This window comes from Lycium ferocissimum, chromosome 5 (assembly GCF_029784015.1).
Source record: "Lycium ferocissimum isolate CSIRO_LF1 chromosome 5, AGI_CSIRO_Lferr_CH_V1, whole genome shotgun sequence".
In the NCBI taxonomy this organism is placed as follows: domain Eukaryota; kingdom Viridiplantae; phylum Streptophyta; class Magnoliopsida; order Solanales; family Solanaceae; genus Lycium; species Lycium ferocissimum.
The window spans coordinates 6,962,794-6,990,175 of NC_081346.1; the positions used below are offsets into that span (position 1 = coordinate 6,962,794).

At 36.3% G+C, this 27,382-nt stretch overlaps 4 protein-coding genes and 1 long non-coding RNA gene across 7 annotated transcripts; 2 read left to right on the top strand and 3 right to left on the bottom strand.

Moving 5' to 3' along the window:
• Positions 1 to 1,907: 1,907 nt before the first annotated feature.
• LOC132055695 (ribulose-phosphate 3-epimerase, chloroplastic) lies at positions 1,908 to 8,201 on the top strand. Of its 3 annotated transcripts, none has more exons than XR_009414632.1 (10): positions 1,908 to 2,333; positions 3,745 to 3,859; positions 4,128 to 4,268; positions 4,362 to 4,475; positions 5,844 to 5,922; positions 6,629 to 6,738; positions 6,812 to 6,868; positions 7,302 to 7,371; positions 7,482 to 7,597; positions 8,013 to 8,201. XR_009414632.1 is itself a non-coding variant. In XM_059447644.1 (9 exons), the coding sequence occupies exons 1-9, from the start codon at positions 2,212 to 2,214 to the stop codon at positions 7,529 to 7,531; spliced, it is 858 nt and encodes a 285-aa protein (XP_059303627.1). In that variant the 5' UTR covers positions 1,909 to 2,211; the 3' UTR covers positions 7,532 to 7,794. The 3 variants fall into 3 exon arrangements, 1 of the variants encoding a protein (XP_059303627.1); XR_009414631.1 differs by having other exon boundaries at positions 7,482 to 7,586; XM_059447644.1 differs by lacking the exon at positions 8,013 to 8,201 and having other exon boundaries at positions 1,909 to 2,333; positions 7,482 to 7,794.
• A 199-nt stretch (positions 8,202 to 8,400) lies between these two features.
• LOC132055694 (vacuolar fusion protein MON1 homolog) lies at positions 8,401 to 19,812 on the bottom strand. Its single transcript, XM_059447643.1, has 14 exons — positions 19,093 to 19,812; positions 16,779 to 16,858; positions 16,569 to 16,640; positions 16,395 to 16,434; positions 15,857 to 15,958; positions 15,568 to 15,689; positions 13,884 to 14,016; positions 13,673 to 13,764; positions 12,357 to 12,438; positions 11,836 to 11,900; positions 11,292 to 11,594; positions 11,115 to 11,206; positions 9,458 to 9,522; positions 8,401 to 8,739 (listed from the first exon to the last, which is right to left on the bottom strand). The coding sequence occupies exons 1-14, from the start codon at positions 19,546 to 19,548 to the stop codon at positions 8,644 to 8,646; spliced, it is 1,800 nt and encodes a 599-aa protein (XP_059303626.1). The 5' UTR covers positions 19,549 to 19,812; the 3' UTR covers positions 8,401 to 8,643.
• On the bottom strand, positions 12,442 to 13,666 carry LOC132055696 (uncharacterized). The gene is made up of 2 exons (XR_009414633.1): positions 13,454 to 13,666; positions 12,442 to 13,313 (listed from the first exon to the last, which is right to left on the bottom strand). It is a non-coding gene; the product is annotated as an uncharacterized LOC132055696 (long non-coding RNA).
• Positions 19,813 to 20,691: 879 nt separating the features above from the next.
• On the bottom strand, positions 20,692 to 22,710 carry LOC132055697 (putative pentatricopeptide repeat-containing protein At1g74400). The gene has a single exon (XM_059447645.1). The coding sequence runs from the start codon at positions 22,517 to 22,519 to the stop codon at positions 21,239 to 21,241; it is 1,281 nt and encodes a 426-aa protein (XP_059303628.1). The 5' UTR covers positions 22,520 to 22,710; the 3' UTR covers positions 20,692 to 21,238.
• Positions 22,711 to 23,886: 1,176 nt separating this feature from the next.
• Positions 23,887 to 26,947, top strand: LOC132055698 (pentatricopeptide repeat-containing protein At5g66520-like). The gene has a single exon (XM_059447646.1). The coding sequence runs from the start codon at positions 24,015 to 24,017 to the stop codon at positions 25,665 to 25,667; it is 1,653 nt and encodes a 550-aa protein (XP_059303629.1). The 5' UTR covers positions 23,887 to 24,014; the 3' UTR covers positions 25,668 to 26,947.
• Positions 26,948 to 27,382: the final 435 nt, after the last annotated feature.

Below are 27,382 nucleotides of genomic sequence, written 5' to 3' on the forward strand. Positions count from 1 at the left end.
TTTGGCTTAAGAAAGGGTATTTTAGTAATTTAACTTTTAAATTAGGAAGTTCATGCTTTTAATATAATATAGATAGATATGTTTTTCATCTTGCTCGAATTCTTAGAAGATATAAATAATGCATCATTTTTAAATTTATTGTTATCTTTAGTATAATCGCGCGAAGCGCGAACAAATTTACTTGTGATTATATATTTCAACAATCTTAAGCAAGTAGAGTAACATTTGTCCAAGACGATAAGAGTATCATTTGCATTAGGTATTTAAGTGGAAGAAAATCATCATCGGATGTTTATCCTTCGACTTCCAATTAAGGCGAGCTTTGACTTCTAGAAAGTTGCTACTACTCCATCTGCCAATTTTTACCAATCCTATTTATTAAAAATCATTATTCATTTTTATTTGTTCAGTTTAAAAAATTAAGAGATAAAAGTTCAAGGAATTCTTAATAGCTTTACAACTATTAAATTATAATTTATTAATTTCAATCATTAAATATTTAGCAATAATTAGAGGTGATGTAATAGTAAAATTTGTCATTCTATAGTTGGCTCGTTAATAGGCTAGTCAAGTCAATACATGACCAGTAAAAATGGACGGAGTGAGTATTATATAAATACTACTCTCTCAATCCATTTTTACTTTTCCATGTTTGACTTGGCACACTCTTAAAGAGCAATAAATAAAATGATAATTTTACTATATTACTCCTAATTGGAGTATTATAGATCATTTAAATAATAAACAGTTGTGCAGCCACTACAATTCCTTGAAATTTCCAACCCAATAATTAATAATAAAGACAAAATATATGTGAAACGATAAATTATTTTTTAATTTTTTAAACTGAACAAGTAAAAGTGGATATCTATTTTTAATCCACTGGACAAGTAAAAATGAATGGAAGTACTAGTATTGTAAGACATATTTGTTAAAATATTTTTGCCATCAGCTATCACCAACTCACTGGTAAGAGTTCAAGACAGTAAAATCCAAGATAGTTCCGTTGGTCATTTAATGCTGAAGCTATCGTAGTTTTCCTTCTGTTTGTTATAGTAGTATTAATATTATAAAGTTTTGGTTTAACTTATACACACATGGTAAACTATACTACTCTTTGTAGTCCTAATTTATACAATTATATTTGATTAGATACAAATTTTAATTTTTTTTAAATGTTTACGGTCTAAAATAAGTCATAAGTATTTGTATTATACAAATCATCTCATAAGATAAAAAGCTTAAAATTGAATCTTCACTAGTATAAAAATGTGCCACCGACTAAGAAAAGAAATATCATTTAAATTGAGACGGAGAAAGTATTAGATATAAAAGAAAAATTACACATAATTGCTTATAAGTCATAAGGTGGAACTAATTCCCTGAAAATTAAAGCAGACAACTTAGGGCAATAAATTATTCACTCAACAATTTAAACATTATCAATATACTCCCTTCGAATAGAAAAGAGTGTCCACTTGCCTTTTTTTTCTTGAGAAAAAAGAAGTGTTCACTTATCAAATCAAGAAAGAACTAACCTTGCCCTTTCAATTTTGCTCTTATTAAACGTTAAGTGACCAAATTTCAAATGCCTATTTACTTAAGAATTTTTTAGTCAAATTACTATTTTTTGCCTAGAAATTAGTATATTTTAAAAAGTCGTATATAAATGGCTAAATAGATATTATTTTTAAATCGGAGTATCACTTAATTTTTTTTAATTTTTAATGTCAATCCCAATGGAAAGATCATTAAACAAGGCAAGAGAGAAGGTGGCTTTTGGCCTTGGCCTTTGGGCTTTAGTTTGGGCATTTTGTTGGGGGTTAGAGGGCGGGCCGGGGGGGGGGGGGTGGGTTGTTTGTTATGTGTTGTATTCTATCTTCGTCTCTCTGTTGGTGTGCTTGTGCCCATCATGCGAAATGAAGGATGGCAGGTCCCTACAAATTGAGTCAGCAAGATAGAAGGGCCAACCATTGAAGATAAGCAAAGTACCCTATGAGAAATCAAAACGGACACGTGTCAACCTGATATTTCATTCTTGATTTTCTTCAAAATAACAGTTTGTTTCTTGTCTTGGGAGTCTCAAAAGTTAAAAAAAGAGGGTGGTTGGGATTGTTAGTTCCATTTTGTCAAAGCACCAACCTTTCTCTCCTCAATTTCCCAAACTTCCAAGAAGGGAAAGTTTGCTGCAAGAAAAAGAAAGAAAATTAAATGGCGAGTGCTTCTTCAGTGGGTTCATCAACTGTGTTACAATCCCAAATTAATGGATTTGGCGGGAGTCATAAGCTTCAAAAGACTTCTTCCTCCAACCCCAATTCACTCACTTTCACCAGGTTGGTTCTCTACTTTCTTGATTGTCTTTCTTCCCCCCCTTAAGAGTTAAGTTTATATATTGTTTATCCAATCGTTTACTTGTAATCTTTATACTTAGAGTTAATGTTGAAAGCAAATAAGATTGCTAGCCTTTTGTGGGAAGTCTTGAATCCGTCAATTCCACTGGAAAAAATTCGCACCTTGATGTTTTAGGTGTTCAAACTGGGTTTTTGGATATTCTTTATGGTGCTGTTGTCATATATTTCCTCCATACAGATAAGGAGACCTAATTTGACTTGTGCGGTTGTTAGAGTAAAATGTTTGTGGAGATTATTAAATTGATTTTGGATAGTATTAAAAACAAGAACTGTTAAAAATCATGGAATGAAAGAACTAATTAGTTGGTGAAATATCCGGTTAAGTCTGAAATGAAATTCGGCAGCGCTAAATTATGATTATTTGAATTGTCATAGGAGAAGTTGCTAAAAGATTTTCTGACGGTCCTAAAATGGAAAGAAGGTTAAGTTTATCGGGATAGAAGGGCCCTTAGAGGTATCATGATGTTGCATATTAAGGATTACCCTTGAAATTTTATTGGTCAGAAAAGTATAGGAAATGATTGATTAGGGAGTTAGTTGGTAAAGCCCTGAGTTCCTTTCAAGGCTAAAAAAGAAGGCTTTCTTGCGGTGAGGGGATTTAGATATGTAATGTAGTGTATGATAAAGATATAGCAGGAATTTTTGCACACCCTATGTCTGTGAATATGCCTTGCTGAGCTTAAACTAGTAAGGTTCTAATAAGGCCTGAAGGAGAAGTTTCAATGTCATATCCTATTTGAAGTTTGATCCCTCTGTGCAAGGTAAGTAAATAGTCTCGAAGAGTCAATGTTATAAGCTGGATAATATGCAATTCAACATTGCCTTGTGGTGATAATTTAGAATCTAACAGCATCAAGAAGCAACTATCTTCAATTGGCAATTGGCTGATAATGTAAAGTCATTAGGGGCCTTGTTCTTGGCAATGTCAAAGGTCTTTTGAGTTTTGAAATCCTGATTAATTCTTGTTCAAGCCACCGTAACTTGTATGTTTTTCAACAAGCGCCAATCTTAACTTGAATTTGATTCCAGTTGCTATTAGCTCTTTATCTCTCTGATGAGATTATGTCCACTTGGTGATGCAATTTTGCTTATATAGTTGTAAAAATGAGTCAATTTCTTGAATATCAGCTGAGTTTATGCATTTTATGTTCTTTCTGGGGACGAGCCATTCGTTTTCTTTCCTGCTACAACTGCATGTTCCTTTCTTACTTCCCCTCTTAGAAAATATAGGAAATTTATCTAGTAGTCGTTTCTCTTTCTGCCACTATGCCCCTTATAGTAGCGGCACAATCTGTCCAAATGTTATTATTCCTAATTTCGTTTATTAATGCAGGAGGAGAGTTCAAACTGTGGTGAAGGCTTCTGCTCGAGTGGATAAGTTTTCGAAAAGCGACATTATTGTTTCTCCATCCATCCTTTCCGCTAACTTTTCTAAATTAGGAGAACAGGTTTGTGGTCATATGGATCTCTTGCTCTACCATTTTTATATAGATCTTATAAAGGTGTAGTTTTATTTGGAAACCAGATTATGAGAAATTTTTATACATTTACAACTTTGACATATTGAGTAAATAAATTTACCTTCCTGATTTTAAGATCAAGTTCTTTTGTGAAATTCTTCTTTTTGGTTTGTTATTTCTCGTAAGAATGGCTCTTAAGCTGGTCAATCATTCATAACATGTAAGTGCTTTACTCTTGTACCTTTCATGCATTTAGGTGAAAGCAGTTGAGCAGGCAGGTTGCGACTGGATTCATGTAGATGTGATGGATGGTCGATTTGTTCCAAATATAACTATTGGACCCCTCGTAGTTGATTCGTTGCGCCCTATCACAGATCTTCCATTGGATGTGCATCTGGTATTTCCCATTGTTCATTCATGTTGTAAAACTAATTTCAGGTCTATAGGCATGAGGATGCCTTTTCTAATGTTCAATTTCAAACTTCCGCAGATGATTGTCGAACCTGACCAGAGAGTACCTGACTTCATAAAAGCAGGTGCTGATATCATCAGTGTTCACTGTGAGCAATCTTCTACCATCCACTTGCATCGTACAATAAATCAGGTAAGTGTCTCTCTCTCTCTTTCTATCTTTCTTTCTTTCTTTCTTTTTTTCATGTACTTATGATACCATACAAGGAGTCTTGAAAAATCTTATCAACAGTGCTTTCAAAAGTGTTGATGTACTGCAACTTGAAGAACTCCTCTTCACCTCAAATTTTTTAGGTTACATAATAGATTGGCCCATGAAAATATATTTTTGGATTAAACACAAACAATGAAAGGGCTTTTAACTATTCTCATATACAAATTTTTGTAGAAAGTGCACAAAATGACATTCAGATTAAGCTATCTTAGTATGATTGATGCATGACTTCTGCGGCTACTGGAGCTAGTTGTGTGAACCGCAAGATGACTGCTGAAGTGATCTTTCAAACAAAGAATTGCATAGTTGAGTGTGTTACTCTGAAATTTTCTGTAGGAGCAACCTCCAAATTTGCTAAATCTTTATGGTATAAGGCCTATCAAGTGCCTTACACTTGCTAGAATTTTTGGTACACGGGACTTGTTAAGTGTCTTTTTCAGTCTCTTGAAATTTTTGGCTTCACTTACCTAAAAAGATTTATTCTTGGTTTTGTGATCCTTTAGACCTTTTGATGCTCAATGGCATGCTTGTTTTTGTCGAATACTAGACACCTCTTTGTCAGTAATGACTATCTCCTCATAGGAATTAAATTGCAAACCTACTTAAATAAGGTTACAGCAAGGGGTTTTTTCTTAAGTTAAATTGTTAGGAATGTTGTACATAAGTTACAGAACGATCACAAGCCTAAAGTTTTCACTCACTACAAATTTTGTATCTGTGAGATCAATCCATGATTCTTGGTATCCTTTATCAGAAGTCTAAATATTGGTGTTTTTCATTTGCCTTTTTTCTTTTAGGATATCAGTTATAACAGACTTGTTGGAGTAATTGTTTAACTATTCGTGATGAATTTTATTACTTTTCTTATAGATAATGTCTCTCTTGAAAACTTTTCACATGATGCAAAGCATCCAAACTCACACCATGGAGGTTAAGAAAATAAAATGTAGAGTGCTTGTTTTTCTTACATTGAACACTTCTTCATTTGAAGTTTCTTTTTTTTCTTTTTTTCTTTTCTGATTACCTTTTACATTAGATCTACTTTATCTATGTGAAATGAACTTCTAGAGAAATTATAAAATCATTGTTAGGTGTTCCATGACATTGGAACTGGTCTGCTGCAATTTGTAATTGTGAGCGCCATAGGTGTAATATTTCAGCATGTTATGATTTTGTTACCCAAAGATAGTTCTAACTACATGGTTAGCTTCTTGTGTTTTGTTAACTGTCTATTATTTCACATATTTAAGTTTTTATTGACCACCTTATTAATTGTTTCTGGTTCAGATTAAAAGTTTGGGAGCTAAAGCTGGGGTTGTCCTCAATCCTGGAACCCCTTTAACCGCAATTGAATATGTCCTTGATGGTAAGATATTGCTTCTTAAAGACAATTTTTCAGAGATGATACTCTTAGGATTTTTCCTAAAATTTTCTGCTTCAGTTTCCTTCTTTGTTACTGGTGATGTGAGAGTCAATAATGAAACTGCGACTGAGAGATGGGAGAAGTACTCCTCTAAATAGGTGATAGAGTCATATAGATTATGTTGTCTTTCAAAGTTGACTTCATATTGTAGAAAAGCATGTTAAAGCACCTCGGATCCTACTAGTTAAATCATTAGGCTCACTATGCTGAATATACTGAAAAATGTCGCAACCGTATTAGATTGGTGAATGAAGCAAAAGCATGGGAAGTGTACCCTTGAACTACTTGTATATTAATTTGAGTGCAAGAATGAAAACTGAACTTAGAGATGTTGATTTGAAAAGCAAGGTGTTAGGAGCTATGTTGCTCGGACTCTTCAAAAATGTTGATGGGTGAGTGTCGGATCCTCCAAAAGTAGTGCATTTTTGGAGAGTCTGAGCAACATAAGTTAGGAGTCCCACATTGGTTGAGAGTATGGGTTGCAGTCCCTTTATATGGCCTGGCAATTCCCCCATATGAGCTAGTTTTTGGAATTCAGTTAGGCTCAAGGTATATTATTCTTAATATGCTGTTACAGCCAGAACTGAACATTATTCTTGGTTTACCTAAATTGCTTGTGTCTTTATTTATTTTTTTCTTCGTGCAACAGCTGTTGATCTGGTGCTGATTATGTCTGTAAACCCTGGATTTGGCGGACAGAGCTTCATTGAGAGTCAGGTCAAGAAAATCTCAGACTTGAGAAGAATCTGCGTGGAGAGGGTAATTCTTTTACCATTTTTTCAGTCTCTTCAAACTATGCAATGTGATGACATGCCTTATGTGAACTTCGCAGGGATTAAACCCTTGGATTGAGGTTGATGGTGGAGTTACTCCCAAAAATGCTTACAAGGTCAGTATTGCTCTCCCATGATTATAACCCCTCTCCCAACAAGCTTGTCCCTTTAACCCTCGTTAACTGTGAAAAGATTTATGTTTCTTTTTGATATGTTCTTGGGATAAGTCATAGGTTATGAAAAAAGGATAAATCTTACCTGCAGCATTTTAAGTGGTGTGCAAATATTACTACTTGATTTGCAACTTGTGTATTCATATCTTTTCCTAAATTTTTTTGATATTTTATCAGGTTTCGTGGAGCACAACCTTATCTTTCTCCATAGTTTTTCATCTATTGTGCAATCGTGTTTTATATTGCAACGAAGAGTAACCTACATTTCAAATTATAGAGAATTATATGTGATGATGACAAAGAGAACATTGTGCATCAAAGCAACCAACCATTTATCCACACGAGATTACAATTTAACAGTCATTTTTCCTTGCAGGTCATTGAAGCTGGAGCCAATGCCTTGGTAGCCGGTTCTGCTGTCTTTGGAGCTCCTGATTATGCCGAAGGCAAGGATATGAAAACTCTTTATTTGCCATACTGAGAGACCCAGAACATGATGTTTATATATTAATAACTAATAAACTTAGAACTTACATAGTGTATTAACATGTTGCAGCTATTAAAGGAATCAAGACAAGCAAAAGGCCTGAAGCAGTTGCTGTGTGAAGTTTCCGCCTACTTGGTTCAAGTCGTCATAACTGTTAATACGTAGTTGTCCTGTGTATGTTCATCGTCAGTTTCTGATTTTTCTTCTTCATCTTTTTCAGTCAAATCACATTAAGATAATTACTTTTCTTTTTTCTATCATATCTTTATAACCTTTGTGATCATTAGAGGGAGCCATTTTAAGGTTGACCTTCATATCTTTGTATTCATCATACGAAAAGTTCATGCTATATGTATTTGCAGTGGAGGAGAAATTCGTTATCCATAGCATGTTTTATGAGACTGAATTCAGTATTTTTCTTCTTTTAGTAATCACCACATTCAATTTACACCTCCATTCTTTTACTCTGTTTTATTAGGCTGAGACAAGATTGGTAAGATCGATCCATTTTAGATCCTTATAAGTGGATTACACTTCCATCGTTTAGTTCTTTACATTTCTGTGGAGTGCTCACAGTAACTTTATTTGCATTTGACGCAGATGACCTAGCAAATCATAGTAGCAAAGCAAGAATAGTTGCGACACTGCGTCATGGTTCACTGTACAACCTACACAAAATAGGAAAAATGAAATAAGCCCATTTCAGAGATTGTGTAATACAATATGTTGTATAACTTTTCTTGCATAGGGATCAAGATAATTCTATATTGAATATCCAATTTCCACTTATTTCCAAGATTGACATTTTATTGATGTTAACGACTTAAATTGTAAACGCCCTTTCCCTCTCGGAGAAAAAAAGTAGGGAATGAAGGAATAGATGGTTGCAACCATATCATGTGGCGCTCTAGTCCCAACATGCATTCCAAATTCACCAAAATCTTCTATTTGTCCGCATGTTGGATACTGCGGGAATTAACGCATAATATACGTAGAACACAATAAATTTTTGATACAGATAAGCTACAAAATTTTCATAAATTGTACAAGCCAAAATAAAATGATGGCTAGAGTGAGACCAACTCATATCTTGACTGCCAAACTTTAAGCTACAATCGGCATTATATAATTGAGCCACAAAAATGGGAAGCCTACCAAAATGAGGCAATAACTTATTACAAGGAATTCCAGAAAAAAAGGAAGAAAAATAGAATACATAACATGGGCACAATCACCACGAAAAGGCACTGGCTCCTAACAAGAAAATCTCATTCTCTATGTTCTTGATCCATTGACATACTCGATTGCAAGTCTTAATAGCTAGAGCCTGCAAGGTGGAATTTACCAAACGTAAAAGAAAGATCATGGGTAGATAGTGCAATTCTCACATTCCCAAAAAATGGCATAAGAAAAGTCATAGGATAACTATTGGTGAATAATACCCCATATGTCAAGCACATTTAAACTAACACAATATATTGAAGTTTAAATAACAGAATCAGCTTTGACGTATTTATCAGCATTTCAGTCTACAAAAAATGTACTTAGTTGTATAAGACTGACGCCAGTAACGAAATGACATCTCAAATAATAGCTGTTTGACAATGATGCATAAACAATAAGTCGACTTATCTAGGGGTGGCAGGATAAGATCATCTTGGAAGATAACAATCTCAAGGTACACGTTGGGGTAGATTCTTTTATTGAGCAAAAAAACTTTGTAAAAGTGAGATTTTGATTTCAATCGCTAGGGCTAAAGACCTGGCACAAATCTCATGTGTCATTATAAGTGGTAACCAGCTTACTACAGTACAGAATAAAAGTGAACTACGGTCTATTTATCGCATTGGTCTGCAAGTTTGGATTGCCAAAGTTTCAATACCTAAACTGTCCCATGAATAGTCCAAATATTCCTTAACCAAAGAGGAAATGAGTCACATCTAGCACGTACAACACCATTGAAATGATAGGTGGAAAGGCTCTCTAAAATAAAAGTGACATTCAAGAAGACAAACAGGCTTAGAAGAACAAATAAATAATAAAACCTTGTCTGCCAGGGGATCAAATGCTGCGTAAAGTTCGAAATCCTGAGTAACCCAGCACAGTAGAACTGCAAGATAAAAGTACGGAAGTTATTCTAAGAGGAACTAAAAAGTTATCATGGGACAAAATCATGAGAGTTGTTTTTCTACGTTTCTAAATTCTCATCCCAGAATTCAGTAACCCTTTTTTTTTTTTTAAAAAAAAAAAAAACTTAATAGTAATTAGAGGTCAATACTGAATCAAAAAGGTATACACTGAACTTGATTGTAGCGAGCACCTTCCTGAAAGAGCTCCAGCTCGAAGAAATATGAATAACGGTACCAATTAATTACTACATATCCTCGATAGCACAATTCATTTATTCATGTCTATGCACTTGGCTTTTAGAATTGGCTCAGCGTGCAAATATGAGAAGTGCTTTGAAATCACCTGCAAACTTGCAAGGGATCACACTTTCCTTGCAATCAGGACTCAGTAGATTTATACTCTTTTTCTTGTTCATGAATAACGACTAACAGCAACATGAAGTACAATAAAAATGAATAGGAGAACGCGTTCTACTTTTTTTTCTCTTACCCAGCAACTGTCAGTGTCGACCCAAAGAAAACTTCTCCATCCCAACCTCAAAGTTTTGACAAGAAAATTAACCTGGTCTATGGTACTATGCAAGCAGAAAGATAGATAGATCTAGATTCAAGAGTTAAATTCGAAAAAAGAAAAAGAAAAAGAAAGAAGATTTAGGATGTGTAGATCAGATCATCTATGCAACTCGGACCTCAATTGACTAATAGTCTGTTCGGCCAAGCTTCCAAGATCTGCTTATATGGAAAGTGCTTTTTGTCAGAAGTGCTTTTCGGAGAAGTACTTTTGGAGAGTAGTAGTTTTTATTTGGTTAGTCAATTTGAAAAGCACTTTTCCCAATATTAGAGCAGTACATTGTACTTGTCCATTGTTCCAAAAGTACTTGTCCATCCCAACCTCAAAGCTTTGACAAGAAAATTAACCTGGTCTATGGTACTATGCAAGCAGAAAGATAGATAGATCTAGGTTCTATAGACTTAAATTCGAAAAAAGAAAAAGAAAGAAGTTTTATGATGTGTAGATCAGATTATCTATGCAACTCGGACCTCAATTGACTAATAGTCTGTTTGGCCAAGCTTCCAAGATCTTCTATGGAAAGTGCTTTTCGAAAAAGTACTTTTGGAGAGTAGTAGGTTTTATTTGGTTAATCAATTTGAAAAGCACTTTTCCCCATATTAGAGCAGTACTTTGTGCTCATCCATTGTTCCAAAAGTGCTTCTGGGGAAAAACTACTTTTTTAGCTTCTGAAAAACAGCTTCTGCTACTACTCAAAAGCACTTACGTTTTTCCTAATGCTTGGCCAAACACCTCAACTTTCTAAAAAAAGCACTTTTAGTTTCCCAAAAGCTTGGCCAAACAGGCTATAAATTTGTATGCTATAATCACAAAAGGCAGCAGTGCCATGTCAGCTATACACAGCTAGAAAGCTCTGACAGCAAGAGTTGTCTAGGAAGGAAACGACCATGAACAAGCATTCAATTATGAGAAGAGAATCGAGAGGTCTGTGTGCTTCAAGAGCTTTACAGAAGGGGGAAAAAAAAAAAAAAAAAAAAAAAAAACAAGCAGCCAAGCACGTACCATAATTTTCATCCCTTCTGAACTGAGTTCTGTGCGGTCCAATTTCTTTATCATGCATGGATGCATAAAGCTTCTGGTAAGCTCTATACAACCTGCAAATAGAAGATCTCGTCTTACAGGGAAAAAAGAAGAGGCAAAGATATTGTTTGTTATGACAGCAACTTGAATGTAGAGTACCTTTTCTGTTGTTGTCTATTATTTACTGGTGAGGAAAACTCAGACGACACATACTGGTCAAGATAAATACTTCGATACATAAAATGCCAAAGTCCAGCAGGACCACCAACACCTATGAATGCCTCAGCAAATCTCTCTGATGATTCTCTAGTATGTCCAGGCTGACCCAGATGAGCGGAGACTGCTCCAGTATGAGAACCGGGATCAGCAGGTAAATCCTCAACACGCATGCCACCATCTACCATGGATCTTTGGACTTCATTGAGTACATTGGACTCCACAAGTACCTTTTCAATACGAATCCTACAAGTATATAAGAACTTTGCCTTAACATGGTTATTATGGGAAAGATAAAAGTTGTTCGCTTTAACAAGCTAATGCCTCTTAAAAGAATTTAAGAACAGATATACATGGCTCATATTTCCCTTGGTTCAGATCTAATGTAAACCAAAAAAAAAAAAAAAAAAAATCAACTTTGAGTACTAGAACCAAATGTACTCGAAAGAAAAAAAAAAGAAAAAAAAAGAGAAAAAGCATCATTTACCTGCAATCTTTAAGATGATGAAAGGCATCTGAGCTCGTAGTAAGCAATATTAAGTATGTGTCCACCTGTAATATACAGCGCCAAAATTGAGTAACTTGGAAACACCAAAATCCTAGAGTTCTTGTAAGGCAACCTACTATCACCAATCAAAAAGAGATTCAACTTAAAATCTTTCATCAGTAAATACTTCCTCTGTATTAAGCTGGCGGTATTACTTTGAATTGCTCGGAATAAGAGAGTTAAAATTTACAGTTGTCCAAGGAAAATAGCAGCCAAAAGTTCAAAGATAAATAATAATTGTTCAAGGAAAATAGCAGCCAAAAGTTCAAAGATAAATAATAATTGTTCAAGGAAAATAGCAGCCAAAAGTTCAAAGATAAATAATAGCTTTTGACAAATTTGAATTTTTGTAAGAATGCATCTGTAGTACAATGTAATAAAGATTACCCTTTGAAGGAAAGTTGACAACATTTTGGGAGAAGGGGATTAAAAAAGAGTAATTCAACACTGTCCCAACTTACATCGAGGTAATGCACATAAGCATGTAGAAATGACATGGGATTATATCTTGGTAAGCAAATTGGTGAGAAGGATTCTGATGTCCTGCATGACATCAATGAGCATGTTATAATATAGCCTCCAGGAAATTAAATGGTACAAAATGGAATACAGACCTTGAGTGGCTGTAACATATGATGTTTCATTTTTTTTATCATTACTTTTTAATATGGAAGAAACCCCACCGCATAATCCTCTCTTCCCAAGAGTCATCAATGGTCCTTTCCCACTTTTCTCTTGGTGACAGGAACCCCAACTTCAAGGTTGGAGGATCTTTTTCACTAGGCTATCACTCAGTTAAAACATATAATCGCTCAGCATCAATTATATTATTATTATGTAAGGTATGATCCAACCATCACAGTCAACAAGGGCACAGAAAAAGACAAAAACATTCAAAGCACCAATAAAAAGGAGCAAGCATTAGGAACACCAACCACACAAAATAGAAGAAAAGAATTTGGATGCAATGTCGTGATGATAATCAAATCCTAGCTACGCCAAAAGATACATTAGCTACATGCTGCCTCAGGACATGAGCCAAATCAATGGGGGCAGACCATAAGCATAAAAAGTGAAAATTTCCACAGCAGCCCCAGATAATTTGACGGCCAGATAAATGTTGTGGAGCCTAAAGAAAAAGGGGGTCCTTCGTTGCGGAAATGACTTGATCAAAGCACATGAAAACCTAAGTGAATGAAATCGAGGAAAATATGAAATGTAACAACTAGTAGAAGTGACCTAATTATGTGAAACCACTCTCATATAAAGTAATGGGAAATTTCATAATGGTAAACCGCTACTACACAATCCTACCAAGAATGCAAGCACAAATATACTAAGATTAGCACGGCCATTCACAGTAACATCTGTATCCTCAAAGGCCACGCCTGCCTCGATAATTGACAGCATTTAGCAACCTTCCCCAATCAACAACAACAACAACAAGCCCAGTATAGTCCCACCATGTGGGGTCTGGGGAGGGTAGAGTGTACGCAGACCTAACCCCCACCTTGAAAGGTAGGGCGGCTGTTTCCGAGAGACCCTCGGCTCAAGCAACCTTCCCCAATCCTTTATTAAAAAAAGGTCAGCAAATTAAGGTACAATATGAGTCATATTACTACAAGGTTTTAGGACGAGTTACCAGCCTAATAAGGTTAAACAGCAAAAAGAATATGCATATACACGAGTTAAATGAGCTTATCAATCATCTCCAAACATTTGCACCATATACACAAGAAAATGGCCCAAACAAGAATCAAAAGTTAGTTGAACTTGCCTAAATGATTCAGAAGACATAACAAAGTTGGAGAGCAATAACATATCATCAGGGTGAAGAGATGCTTTTTGAGCACCAACAAGACTGATAACCTGCAAATCAATTTTAAACAGGATGCTTTAGACAATATAGTATACTGAAACCTGTGCACCACTGAAATGTGCAATTTGAAAGAAGAGTTCCAAAGAAGAATAAGAAATAGAAACAACACCTTGTGTTTACACATTAAAATGGCAAAAAGGACCCCTGAGTCAGCTACATCTTGCAAGATGGCACTAGCAGCTTGCCTTGTCGCATAAGCAAGTGGAAGACATGAATAAGCATGGAGAAAGTTAGCTGGGTTCCTGAAATGAAAATAAGCGTACTTAATATATTAGTATAGGTAATGATATCATTAGCATAGGTAGCTGGGTTCCTGAAATCAAAATAAGCATACTTAATATATTAGTATAGGTAATGATATCATTAGCATAGGTAAAAACAGTTTCTAGTAAAAATGTTTGCATCCAAATCATCAGAAAGGTGTTTCTGAACAGCATATTCTGAAAGTTCAACCAACAAGCTTCCCAATATTCTTTTTTCACTTAAAAGAATGTCCGGACTGTAACTTAAAATTGAGTAGAACCTTTTGAAAGGAGTTGAGAATAGTAAAAATGTCTACATCATCAAAAATACAGCAACAACATACCCAGTAGAATCCCACAATGTGGGGTCTGGGGAGGGTAAAGTCTACATCATCAAAAATATGGTGAAGAAAAGCTTCCTTTTATAGTTAGTGTTGGGATAAAAAAAAAAAGACAACAAAGATGAGGAAGAAAAAGATTAAATCAACAGCAGAGTAAAGACCAAGTCTAATACACAGCATATTTCAGAGGATAGAAAACAATTTTATCGGGAAGCACTTTTGGTTTTTATTTTTCCTGATAAGGTAAATTTTATTGGGAAACACATTACAGGTACTATATTCAGCAAGTAGTAGCTAGACATGAGAGAACAATACTTTTCCATCAGCTTAAGAAAACAGCGGTCCTAGTTGTGCCAGAAAGCTAGAACTGATAATACAGGACCTCCGCAGAGATGGAATGGAACTTTTGCTATATAGAGAATATTTATGCTTTTCCTTTTTGACAAATAAGTTAAATATTTTCTTTTGTGACCGTCTTTTGTGTAACTTATAAGCGTACATTCCGTGCATTGTCAAATCCCCTGGATTACACAACATCTTCTAAACAGTAGGCAGAAATTAATTTCTTCACTTTTTCATCGTTCCTATTCCTAAGCAGAAAAATAACTTCCAACTTTTTAATCTATTCAGTTACTTTTTTCTTTTTTGCTTTTTTCCCCAGCTATGGAAGGAGGATTGTGTGTCTGTTACATTGAGTTCTTCTACATCTCTCAAGTATCAATAAATAATTTTCCTTCCCATAGTTATTAAATACAAGTTAACAGATAAGCTCCTGAAGTTCTTCTAAGTTGCAATGACAGAGGATGTCCAGTACTTGAGAGATTTAAAAATTGCGCTCTCACACCCTAGTAGATAAAGTATATGTTATTAGAATTAACGAACACATCTTTTATAGTTCTTCTTTCAAGTTTCAACGGGACATACTGTCACACTGCTCCTGAGTTTTAATAAAACTGGCCTCTCGCATCATAGTACATAAATTATATGATTATGATTAATGGATAAAGCTTCCGTAATCGTTTCTTAAGTTCCAAGGAGACAGAATGTCTCAGCACTCTTTAAGATTTAACAATTCCCCTCTCTCACCACAGTAGATGAAGTATAGGATATTTCAATTTACAGAATTAATGTCACAAGAAGTAAAAGATACCACGATGAAGATAAGTACACAGGCAGAGAGAGAAAGAGAGAGAAAGGGGAGAGAACAAACCAACTGAATGAATGGATTAGAGAAGAGAAGACAGCATCTGTTCCTCCAAGCAAAGGAGTCATGTCAAATTTAGGGTTCTTCTCGAAACATCTATTCAGAGACTTCGTAAGAATAAGTATCATCTGCACAGATAACAACTGATACATGAGAAATTGCATCCATCTGTCAGAACAATAGGCAGTCAATTAACATGCTAAGGAAACTATGAGCAGGCCAGGATCTCAATTATTATAAAATTAAACAATAAAAAGAAACAAAGGAGAAACAAAAAAGAAAAAGAGTGACTTACCTGACCATAAAGGAGCTCTAGTTGTCCCTTCAGTGACTGATATGACTCTTCAGTACAGCTTATGCAAGCCAAGTAAATAGGTCCTTTCACAAGAAACACAACCTGAAACACAAGCCTTAAATGTCTGTTAAACAAGAAACAGAAATCAGGCAGCACATATTCAACAAAATGCTTAAGCCGAAAAGTCCTCAGTTAAGTTGCCTACTGGTGCAACTCAATTGCTAATATTACAAAATATTCCTAGGTGACCACTCACTTGCAAAACCAAACAGCATGTGGATATCTTCTCTTTCCTTTCTTTCCATCAATACCATTTTCAAAACAATAACATTCAAGCATTTAAAAAAAGAAAAAAAGACTAGCATGAAACTGAAGTAAGCAGGAATATATACATCCACAACCACTAGGCACTAACCCGCGCAGCTTCAAAATTACCAAGTATTAACTATCATAGAAGAAGGTGAGGTATCAACCATGAAAGAAAACACAAGTTCCATCATCATTGCATTATGGAGAATTTCGACACAAGGAGACTGACCTGGTGTTTACCGGCTCTGACCAAGTTGACTCGATCACCCCTGAAAAAGAGACCAATCAGGCAAACTTCAATATCCCGCTATGACTTTGCTGAAAAGGAAGGGGGTACCAGGTAACAGCCAAAGGATGAGCTTATAAGAAAAAAGAGCAACTCCATAATTCATTGACGAAGTACCCATTCTCGACAAATGAAATGATGGCTTGCAAAGTGGCAGAGAATCCAGCAAGTTTGTGCTCATCTCCATATCTTCAAACGAAAATGATAAAAGAAAAATAAGTAATCTCAGAGGACATTAAATATGATTAAGTAGAAATAGACAACAGTATGTAGTACTCTAATTAATAAATGTCATTCAGCACTCTGGAGGGGGGCTTTAACACTGACCTTGAGTATATTGGTTTTCCTGAGTGACTCAAGATAAAGAAGTGCTTCTTTCGTTTTCTCCAGGAAACAGAAGCATCATCCTGCACTTCATCAATCAAAAAAAGTCAAAAGATAAACATGAGACATGAATCAAATCAACAGTGGATCTCCTTTACTTCTCTTTTGATGTTACTGAAGACTCAGTTTTAGTTGTCTGCATATAGATTAGTCTCACCAGTGTATTTTCTGCAGAATAGCAGTATAAAATATTGTTTTATTGTCTTTGCCACTGAGGCGAGCTCTTAAACATATATTGACTTGTTTTTCAACAATTCTAAACAAGACGAAGGACCAAAACCTATGTTGCCCGGATTCTCCAAAAATGTTGCCACGCCGTTGTCGGGTTCTTCAAAAATGCACTACTTTTGGAGAATCCCACACGCACCCGTTGACATTTCTGAAGAGTCTGAGCAACATAGACCCAAATTGCACAGCTAAGCAACAGCTTTTTCTTTGGATAACTGTGGTGTCCGGGCCAGCTTGCACACACCTCGACTAATTCCACGGGGCACCTACTACCTCCAACCTGGAAGTCTTTATCAATACAAAGTTCGCCATAGCACAGATTCAAAAAGAGATTAGAGAGAGTATAGATTTACTACACTGTTCTAAGAGAGCTCATCGATGTCACTCTCTGGTTCAAAGATTATGTAATTAGATTTGGTTTTTTGCCAGCTTGAGGTCTAGATGGTAATAGCACCCTTCCTAGAAGTAGAACGTGGTTATAACACTGGATCTCTTTAGTGGCCAAAGCTGAAAAGAAACTTGAAGATGGAAGTAGGTAATGGGAAAAAAAACAAGGTTCTGGAAGGATGCTTGGAATAAGCAAGTCCCACTTATGGATAATTATCCAGACTTGTTCATTTTATGCAATAACCCAGAGGTGACTATAAATGAAATATGGAGTGTACAGGGATGGGACTTGACGTTCAGAAAATTTTTGAATGATTGGGAGATAAATAGGGTGGCTGATCTGTTGAGCAGGATTGGTAACTTCCAAGGTACCAACACTAATGCAGATACTTTGAGATGGAGACATAACAGTGATGGACAATTCTCAGTAAACAGAGCTTACAGAAAGGAGGACATAGGGCAGAATGAGGAGCACCAAAGATTTTGGATAAAAATTTGGAAGTGTCCAGCACCAACCAAGGTGAAATGTTTCACTTGGTTGGTGGCAAAGAGGGCTTGTTTGACTCATGAAGTGTTAAAGAAAAAAGGAAACATCATAGTCTCCAGATGTTTTCTATGCAATGAAACTGATGAAGCCAACAACCATCTCTTTCTTCACTGCAAATTCACAGCAGAACTATGGTCCCTATTTTTCAACCTGACAGAGACAACATGGACTATACCAGAGCACACTGCAGATCTACTAAGTTGTTGGATGAGAAGAGGAGGCAGCAAGAGTCAAAAGAAGTGGCGGAGGATGATCCCACATTTTATCTGGTGGACCATCTGGAAAGAAAGGAATGGGAGGTGTTTTAAAGATAGATCCAATTCCATTCAGAAAGTAAAATGGAATTGTATAGTATCTTTATACTTTTGGTGTAAAGAAATAGGATTAGAGGATATAGATCATTTTGTAGACTTAATAAAATCCCTGTAAGTATCTCTTTTCTATTTCTGTGTTTAGACCAACATTTTTGAAGGTCTCCAGCATATCCTTAATGCTAACGAATACAAATTTACCAGTTTCAAAAAAAAAAAAAACACCGGATGCTCTTTAGGTTTAAAAAATCTTTGTTGTTGATGGTAATATTTTCACAGTTTATTACCCAAAAAAAAAAAAAAAAACACCTTGAAAAATAGAGTGTATGCAGTAGGAGGAAATATAAAAAGTTGTAAGCTTATAAACAGTAATTGCTACCACATCTACAGCTTAATCCCAGTTCATGCCATCTACAACCTAAAAGTTAGATTTCAGCCAACGATTGGTCCTTAATTTGACCTTATTGCAGCCTACAGGTTGTCCTCAGTTGATCTTACTGTGTTAAAAAACTATCAAGAATCAAAACTCCCTAATTGCAGAATCTAACATTTAACAAACTTCTTCTTAAGTTATACACTGTATGATTTGTTGGGTGTGTGTGAAATTTGTAGGGTGTGTGTGAACAAAGTACTAGCTGAAAAGGAAAGTAAGTTACTTATAAGTTGTTGGACATTCTTAATGGATGAGGCCTTTTGGGGGAAACCGTGCAGGTCAACTGGTATGTTGAACTAGACACAACTACTATTTAGAGCTAAAAAAAGCACTAGCTTCAGTTGGACTGACCTCATTGCCGTGGCGTTTCCCGGGAATCCATTGCACCTGAGAGTCCGAAACTCCCTCATAAGCATCACTATTCCCAATTTCAATAATCTCACCATCAACCTCCTCAATACCAGATGCCCTACTACTAGCATTACTACTCCCTCTTTCAGCTGCATAACCACTGCTACTAGGACTTGCCGGCGCTTCCATTTCTTCAGACTTGTTCCTCCACACAGAGCTAAGGTCTTCCACCCCATTGCTATTATCAGCTCCGGAATTCCCATTGGCGAACTCATCCTGCTTGGATGAGGAAGCTTCTTTTGTATCCAAGTCAGATTCGGATTCGTATTCGGATTGACCCACTGAAATTGAGGATAATTGATTCTCAATTGCGTCCAGAGATTGATCGATAGAGTTATTGCTAGGGCCAACATTAGGTTTCCAATCATCGTCCGATAACTCAGCGTCGGAAGGCATAGGTGAAAACTGTCAAAGATGACTATAAAGAGTAACAGAATCGTCAGGATTGGGGGGGAAAGGAAGGACAATTAACCTAGCAGCTGGTGTGGAAGTTGGAGTTAATTGAAGTCGGTATCCATTTTCTCCTTACTAAGCGACTCACTTTTCTGACCGGTAGGTGACTTCGCTTCGCCTGCAACTGCTGGACCGGGTTGCGTATCTCACTACTTTGGGCTTTGGGTGGCAAAGCTCTTTGCTTACATTGAAGATTTGGGAAAGCGCCCAGATGACCCTTTTTGAGACCCTTATTTAAAATATAGCCGAAATTTATAAATTTTTACTACCTCCGTCGAATTATATGTGGCCTTTTTGTTTCACGCGCTCCTTAAAGAAATACTACTCCCTCCGTCCCAGTATTATTTTAGTAAAAAACATGCGTATTAAGAAACTAATAATACAATATGAAGTTTATTAAATTATCCCTATATAATAAAAATAAATTAATTTTATCTTTTGATTATAGCAGGCACAAGAAGTAAACCTTTTTTAAATTGAAAATCCAACAATACTAAGTTATTATATGGCTTTTCCAATCATCATTTAGATGTTACTCCCTCCGGATAAAAAAAAGAGTCTACTTAGTTCTGTGCACACCCCTTAAGAAACTACTCACTCCAAGAAAAAAAAATGTAAATTGACTAAACCACACTCCCAATTAAATAGGCATTGGAATTTGATCACATAACACTTAATAAGGGCAAATCTAGAAAGCTAATGTTAATTGTTTCTTGATTTAATAAGTGGACACTTTTTTTTACCCAAGAAAAAACAGCAAAGTGGACACTTTTTTTTATCCAGAGGGAGTATTTTATTGTCTAAGGGTAGAATTGAAAAAAACTAGTCAATTTATGTCTTGATTTCCTAAAGTGACACTTATTATGGGACAAAAAAATTTGGCTAGAGTGACACTTATTATGAGACGAAGGGAGTATTTGACTAAAAACTTCACCCTTATTTATGTCTAAGTTATAATCTCTCGATTAAATGTTTACTCTATTTATGTGTCATCTCCATTAATAACAAAATTCTACTAAGGATAAAATGAGAAAAAAATAATTAATTATGCCTTGAACTTCTAAAACGATAAATAATTTGAGACAATTATTTTTAGTAACCACGGCATATAATTTGAGACGGAGGGAGTATAAGCTTAGCTATTTTAAAATCAATTTCAGACGTAGGCAATTGAAGTTGCAAAAATTGGAATTTGAAGTTACAATATTTTGCATGAAGTCTCAAGCTGTTGGCGCAGCAGTCCCAAACTTCAAATCCATAGGTATGAAGTTTGATGGAAAGATCAATGTTGGGAGTTTGATTGAGTTTACCCCCAACGACTCAGCGCTCGCGGACTCAAGAAATACAAAGATTATTTCCATACTCCTCTCATATGGATCGTGTTAATCAAGCTGGCACAATGTAGATTAGAAGGAATGCTAGTCATGTCAATACCTTCGCCATCCACTTATTGGATCCTTTAAGAAATGTTTTTTCAATCAACAAGATTATGAACATATTCAACAGTCAGTGTATTTGAACTTTCTGCCCGAACTTTTTGATAAAAGCTGGCAATTTGACAAATGTTCTTGTGGCCCAATAAAGTGATCAAGAACCTAATCCATAGGATAATAACTTCTCTGCACTTAAACATTCAAGAATGCAACTTCCACACCTCAACAGAACTGCATCCAGGAGTTCTCCTTTGTGTCATCTCATGTCTAAGCATTATTTTCTCCTCCCACATCCCCTTGGCAGCATAGATATTAGATAACGCAACATCATCACCAACAAGACTTGCGTCTAACTCACGTAATTTAGACCGAGCCACTGCAGCAAGTTCTTCATTGCAATGAACGCCAGAGGCGCCAAGTAGTGTCCTCCATGTAACTGCATTTGGCTGAATTGGCATTGCCAAAATAAAGCCATATGCCTCTTTTAGCAGCCCACGACGACATAACAGATCCACCATGCAGCCAAAGTGAGAAAGCCTAGGCTTTATGCCATACTCATCAGTCATACTTCTAAAATATTGTTTCCCCTGTTCCACCATCCCTGCATGGGAACAAGCCATTAAAACCCCTATAAACATAACATCATTGGGAACAAGTAATTGGTCCTTAGTCCCACGGATGTTTCCTGATCTGGACTTGTTCTTTTCTTCCAATGCCGAAAACAACCTTAGCGCTTCCTGTCCTTGGCCGTGTAATGCATGCCCAACAATCATGGATGTCCAAGTCCTGATATCCTTAATTCTTATATTATCAAACAGTAACTTAGCTTTTCTGATATCCCCGCATTTTACATACATGTTCAACAGAGCATTCATTAAAGATAAATCCTCACTAAATTCCGGTTTTCGACTTATCAAATCATGAATCCACACCCCTTTATCCAATGCTCCTAGATCAGCACAGGCCGACAGAGCAACGGTAAGTGTTACCTGATCAGGCTCTACATTATCCATTTGCATTTGCCTGAATATCTCTATGGCTCTGTATGGTTTCTCATTTCGGACATACGCAGAAATCAGCGAAGTCCAACACACAACATTCTTCTTGGGTATTTCGTCGAACACCTTGTGCACATCAGCAACATTGGCAGTTGCCGCGTACATATCCATGAGGGATGTTTGAACAAAAATGATGGGTTCGTAGCCAAGTTTGATGACAAGGGTATGGGCCTGTTTCCCTTCAGTGGTCAGGGATTTCTTAGCACAAGCTTTGATGACATACAAGAGAGTGTAGCTATCTACTGCAGAGATCTTTGTACTCAGCAAGTCTGAGAAAAGCAATATAGCCTTGATAGGATCGGAGTTGAGGTAGCTTTTCAGGGTCAGGTTAACTCTTTCTGGTTTAAGATGTTTAGGGAAATCGATTTGGGGCTGTCTTGCACTATTAAAAGATTTGGCTACGTTCTGCAAGAATCTTTTCATCTTGTCACAATGTGTCCAAGTTATATCATTTCAGAACTTAATTACTAGATTTATGGCAAGTAGCTGTGTTAAGTGTGGTGTGCGATACTCAAAAGACTTTCGTTTACCAGGGTTTGAATTAAACGAAATACATTCCCTTTTAAAAGTAAACCCATTTTTTTGTTTCATTAAGGTAGACATGTTTTAAGTACATAAAAGGCAAAAGTCTTACTTAGCCCCCAAAACTTTATCACATTTTCCTCATGGCTACCTAAACTTAACATTGCTCCAATTTCATACCTAAACTACTCTGAATTTGTACCATATAGACACTTTTTGCCCACATGGCACGTAAACTGAACTACACGTACAATAGGCGCGTGGGTCCTCTTGTAAAATCTCATTTTAGTATTTCTTAAATAACTTTTTCCTTTCTTCTTATTTTTCATTTATTTTGATTTTCAAATAATTCGTCGTTTTGCCACATCATCCGCGAGTGGCCTACACACACTTCATATTTTGCACTGATTGTGCAAAAAGTGCTTCTGTGGTACAAATTCAGAATAGTTTAGGTATCAAATTGGAATAATATTAGGTTTAGGTAGCCATGAGAAAAATGTGGTAAAATTTAGGGGGCTATCTATGACACAACCACTCATGGTTGATATGTGATGGATGCTATTCTAAAGCTTACTTCTGCAGATAATTCAGCTTTGTTTACAAAAACAGTAATAGTATCAAACTATCAATCAATAATAAATGCCTCAATCCAAACTAGTTGTACATGAAAAGTGCTACTCCTACTTCATTGTTACCGTATTCATCATTATTTTGAAATTATTTTGTCTAGGGTCACAAATCATTAGTTAGAGTTGGATTTAGAAAAAAAAAAATTGTAGTATACTAAACATATTTTCAGTTCTCTTATTCACTTTTTGCTTGCACAAGATGGCTCATAAACATTTTGTAGTTAGAAGTATCAGATCCTTACATCATGCTGCTTCTTGTTATATTAGGTCCGACTTAAATTTAAAAAATCCTTAAACAAGAAATTTTACATAAAGCAGGGTGTGCGCTTAAGTTAAGAATAAAAAATAAAAAATAAAATTAAAAAGCAATTTATAATTGCAATTTTGTCACAACATTAATTCATTCACTAAGAGCCCGTTTGGATTGGCTTATAAGCAACTTATAAGTCAAGTTTTCAACTTTTTTTAAAGATTTGGTTGATCAAATTAAAATCATTTTGTCTTAAAAATAAAGGCTTAAAAATAATTGAAACATTTGATTTAGGCATCTAAAAAGCCTTTATAAGTTCGCTTAAAATAAGTCCATCCAAACAGGCTCTAAGACCAACTCCCAAGTACAAGACTATGCCATGAAAATCACTTATCTTTTCATTGCATAAACAAACAACCCAATACAACATAAGTAATACTAGGTAACAACTAACAACCATCCAAACAAGCTATAAACGACCAAAGGTACATTGTATTTGGTTTAAAGAAGAGGTTGAATGCCAGTTGAAGAATCAGTTCCCGCCAAGCAGAGAGGATCAAGAGCTCTTCAACAACGTCTCTTTTCTCTCTTGCGAAGCTGCAAATTCATCAAACAGCTAACACAAATCCACGCCCACATTATCACAAATGGCTTTACCCAAAAAAACTTCATTCTTGTAAGACTACTTTCTCCTTTCTTAACATCTTACACTCTCAAATATGCCGACCAAATTTTCCATCAAGTCCAAAGTCCAAGTACCACTCTTTGGAACCAAATTATTAGGGGCCATGCTCGTAGTGAAAACCCACAGAAATCTATTGAACTTTTTTGTGAAATGGAAAAATCAACTGCTATGCCTGATGGGTATACATATTCCTATGTACTTAATGGTTGCGCAAAAGGGGGTTTATTAAGGGAAGGTCAACAGCTTCATGTGAAGATTTTAAAGAATTGGTCTTTGGTAAATGTGTTTGTTCAGACTAATTTGGTTAATTTATATTCAACTATTGGAGGGGAATATGGTGTTGATGATGCACAGAAGGTGTTTGATGAAATGATCGAGAAAAATGTGGTGACTTGGAATTCATTGTTATTTGGGTATTTTAGAAATGGGGATGTTGATGAGGCTCTTAGAATTTTTGATGAGATGCCGGATAAGAATGTCGTTTCTTGGACGTCGGTGATTGCAGGATGTACGCAGAATGGAAGATGTCAACAGGCAGTGGCTTTGTTCCGCTTGATGCAAAGGCGCAATGTGGAATTTGATCAGGTGACTTTGGTAGCTGTTTTATCAGCATGTGCTGAATTGGGAGCTCTGGATCTGGGGAAGTGGATTCATTCAAGTGTTGTTGAGCGGTTTAGGAATGAGCCGGTGCTGGTGTCATTGTACAATGCACTTATACATATGTATGCTAGTTGTGGTGAAATAGAGGAAGCTTATAGGGTATTTGAAGGGATGCCAAGAAGAAACTTGGTTTCTTGGACTGGTATGATCACAGGTTTTGCAAAACAAGGGTATGTACACGAGGCTCTTACTATTTTCCAGCAGATGGAAAGCTGGGGGGGAAACGATGTTACGCCGGATGAGATAACGTTCTTGGGTGTTCTGTTTGCTTGTAGTCATGCTGGTTATGTCAATGAGGGGTACCAACAGTTTAGATGTATGAAAGAGACTAGGGGTATTGAGCCGAGAATTGAGCACTATGGATGCATGGTTGATATGCTAAGTCGTGCTGGACTTTTCGATGAAGCCGTGGCGCTTGTTGAGACAATGCCTATGAAGCCAAATGAGGCTGTTTGGGGTGCTCTTCTTGGTGGATGCAAAATACACAAAAATGTGAGACTAGCTTCTAGTGTAGCTCAAAAATTGGCTGTGGAACTTGAACCTGATAGAGCTGCAGGCTACTTTGTGCTCTTGTCAAATCTATATGCAACTGATAAGAGGTGGCGAGATGTTGTCATCACGAGACAGAAGATGTTTGGAATGGGGGTGAAAAAGCCTCCAGGTCAAAGCAAAATTGAAACTGATGGTACCATTCATAATTTTCTGTCCAGTGACCTGAGTAACAAGCATGCTTGTTCAGTCTATGAGATGCTTGGTCTTGTCACTAGTCAAGCCAAATTGCAAGGTTACCAGCCAAGTATTTCAGAGGAGGAACTAATTATTTGATGTAGATATGTGACAAGTTGGGCTCGCATGGAGTGGAACAGAACTTCTTCTGCTGGAATCAAGCGTTTGGAAATTTATCTGCCTCGTGCCGTTGAATCACATATCCTAGTGATTTGCTGGTGGAGAACAATTTGCGTGGTCCATCTTCTTCTCCTTTAGCAACTGATGGCAATGGAAAGTTTTCTTTTTGAGTTGGGAATGTGGGTATCTCCAAATAACAATAGCAATGCGAGATACAGTACTTAAATATCTCGTGTGGATTATGATCGCATGATCACCCTTTTGCTAAAGAGCTGGTCAGTTACTGCTTTATGCAGGTTTTCTTGAACTTGCGTGAGGAGTGAGAAAACAGTGAACATCTTTACGTAATGTAAATTTTGCAGCATGTTGTTGCAGTTGGGGAGAGGAAAGTTCTTGCTGAAAGAGCAGAGCAGCAAAATAATTGAACACTACAGATAATGTTCCAGCTCACAACGATGATGCGACATACGCTACATGTACAGTAATTATTGTAAACTTCTCCCCTTCTTTTTGAATATGCCCAGGGGTAATCCAGCTACAAATGAAAGATTAATAAAGCGCACTATCTTCATTCCACTTCCAATTAGATGTGTTAGGCACAGTGACATTTGCCAATCATCTTAGAAATCAATTGAAAACAAAACTCAAGAGTGCTTAGTGCTTGGTCCCAGATAGCAACACCTGATGAACTGCCCAGCTATGCACCCAGCTAGGCATGATCGCAGACAAACACAAACAGGGCGCCGCTTGCCTTAAGTGAGCTCAAAACGATGATACTAATTTGGCTCTTAAATGACATAGGGGTAAGTTCAAGAATGGTCCCAACGTTGGATATGAGTTTCTTGTATATTGCATATGTAAAATAGCCTATCTGGCGGAATCCCTGACAATTAGCTGACAATACATCAATTTTTTCGGAGTGGAATCAAGAAGTGAAGTGGCGACGTAATGCTATCGTGTAACCTCTGCAACAGCATAGTTTTCCCGGACTTGGTCATCATCAAAAGCAACATTTTACGCGTAGCTAGCAAGTATTGGGGATTAGAGGAATTTCTAGTTGTCCCTGAAGGCATCTCGTCTAGATTTATTACTGTAATTCAAGTGCAATACTAAACCATATTTATCCTGGTTGTCAGACTGGTTAGTAATAAGTAGTTGCATTTGAGACATTAAAGTCGATAGTAGTTTTATGTAATACACGGCTCGTGCGAATTCCTTTTTATCTTTTTGGTTTATGAGAAAAAAATGATTTAGAGTTTCTTTGTTCCAATCAGCCAGTTTTGTTCACAAAGGTAGACATTGCCCGAAATTTTGAAGACATGTAAAGCTTCTTCATATAGTTTGTCTAAGCAAAATATGGAAGAGAGACTTGAAGGCTGAGGTATACTAGGAATTCCCTGGATATGAGATTGCTTGCGTCATCTGAATTTCAGAATTTAAGCAATGAATATACCGTCTAACTGGTATTATAATTAGTAATCTTCAGGTAATAGTGGCATACACGTTAGAACTACTAAATTATATACTTATCATTTGACATCACCTTTAGGTTTTAGAATCACGTTCGCTTTAGGATGTCCCCTGAGCTAAACAAAGAATATGGCGCAGCAGTTATGATCTCCCTATTTTTAATTTGTCAAATACTTTTGGTAATAATAGGTAAGGTTCATCATAATCAATTTATCAAATCCTGA

What these genes read in the sequence shown, in the direction of transcription:
- LOC132055694 (XM_059447643.1), bottom strand. Translation starts at nt 19,548, where the DNA reads ATGCCTTCCGACGCTGAGTTATCGGACGATGATTGGAAACCTAATGTT. An exon ending in TAGAGCTCCTTTATGGTCAG is followed by an intron (nt 15,690 to 15,856) that starts GTAAGTCACTCT and finishes TTATCTGTGCAG; the next exon opens with ATGATACTTATTCTTACGAA. An exon ending in CAGAAGGGATGAAAATTATG is followed by an intron (nt 9,523 to 11,114) that starts GTACGTGCTTGG and finishes TTTATCTTGCAG; the next exon opens with TTCTACTGTGCTGGGTTACT.
- LOC132055698 (XM_059447646.1), top strand. Translation starts at nt 24,015, where the DNA reads ATGCCAGTTGAAGAATCAGTTCCCGCCAAGCAGAGAGGATCAAGAGCT.
- LOC132055695 (XM_059447644.1), top strand. Translation starts at nt 2,212, where the DNA reads ATGGCGAGTGCTTCTTCAGTGGGTTCATCAACTGTGTTACAATCCCAA. An exon ending in TTTCTAAATTAGGAGAACAG is followed by an intron (nt 3,860 to 4,127) that starts GTTTGTGGTCAT and finishes TCATGCATTTAG; the next exon opens with GTGAAAGCAGTTGAGCAGGC. An exon ending in AATTGAATATGTCCTTGATG is followed by an intron (nt 5,923 to 6,628) that starts GTAAGATATTGC and finishes TTCGTGCAACAG; the next exon opens with CTGTTGATCTGGTGCTGATT.
- LOC132055697 (XM_059447645.1), bottom strand. Translation starts at nt 22,519, where the DNA reads ATGAAAAGATTCTTGCAGAACGTAGCCAAATCTTTTAATAGTGCAAGA.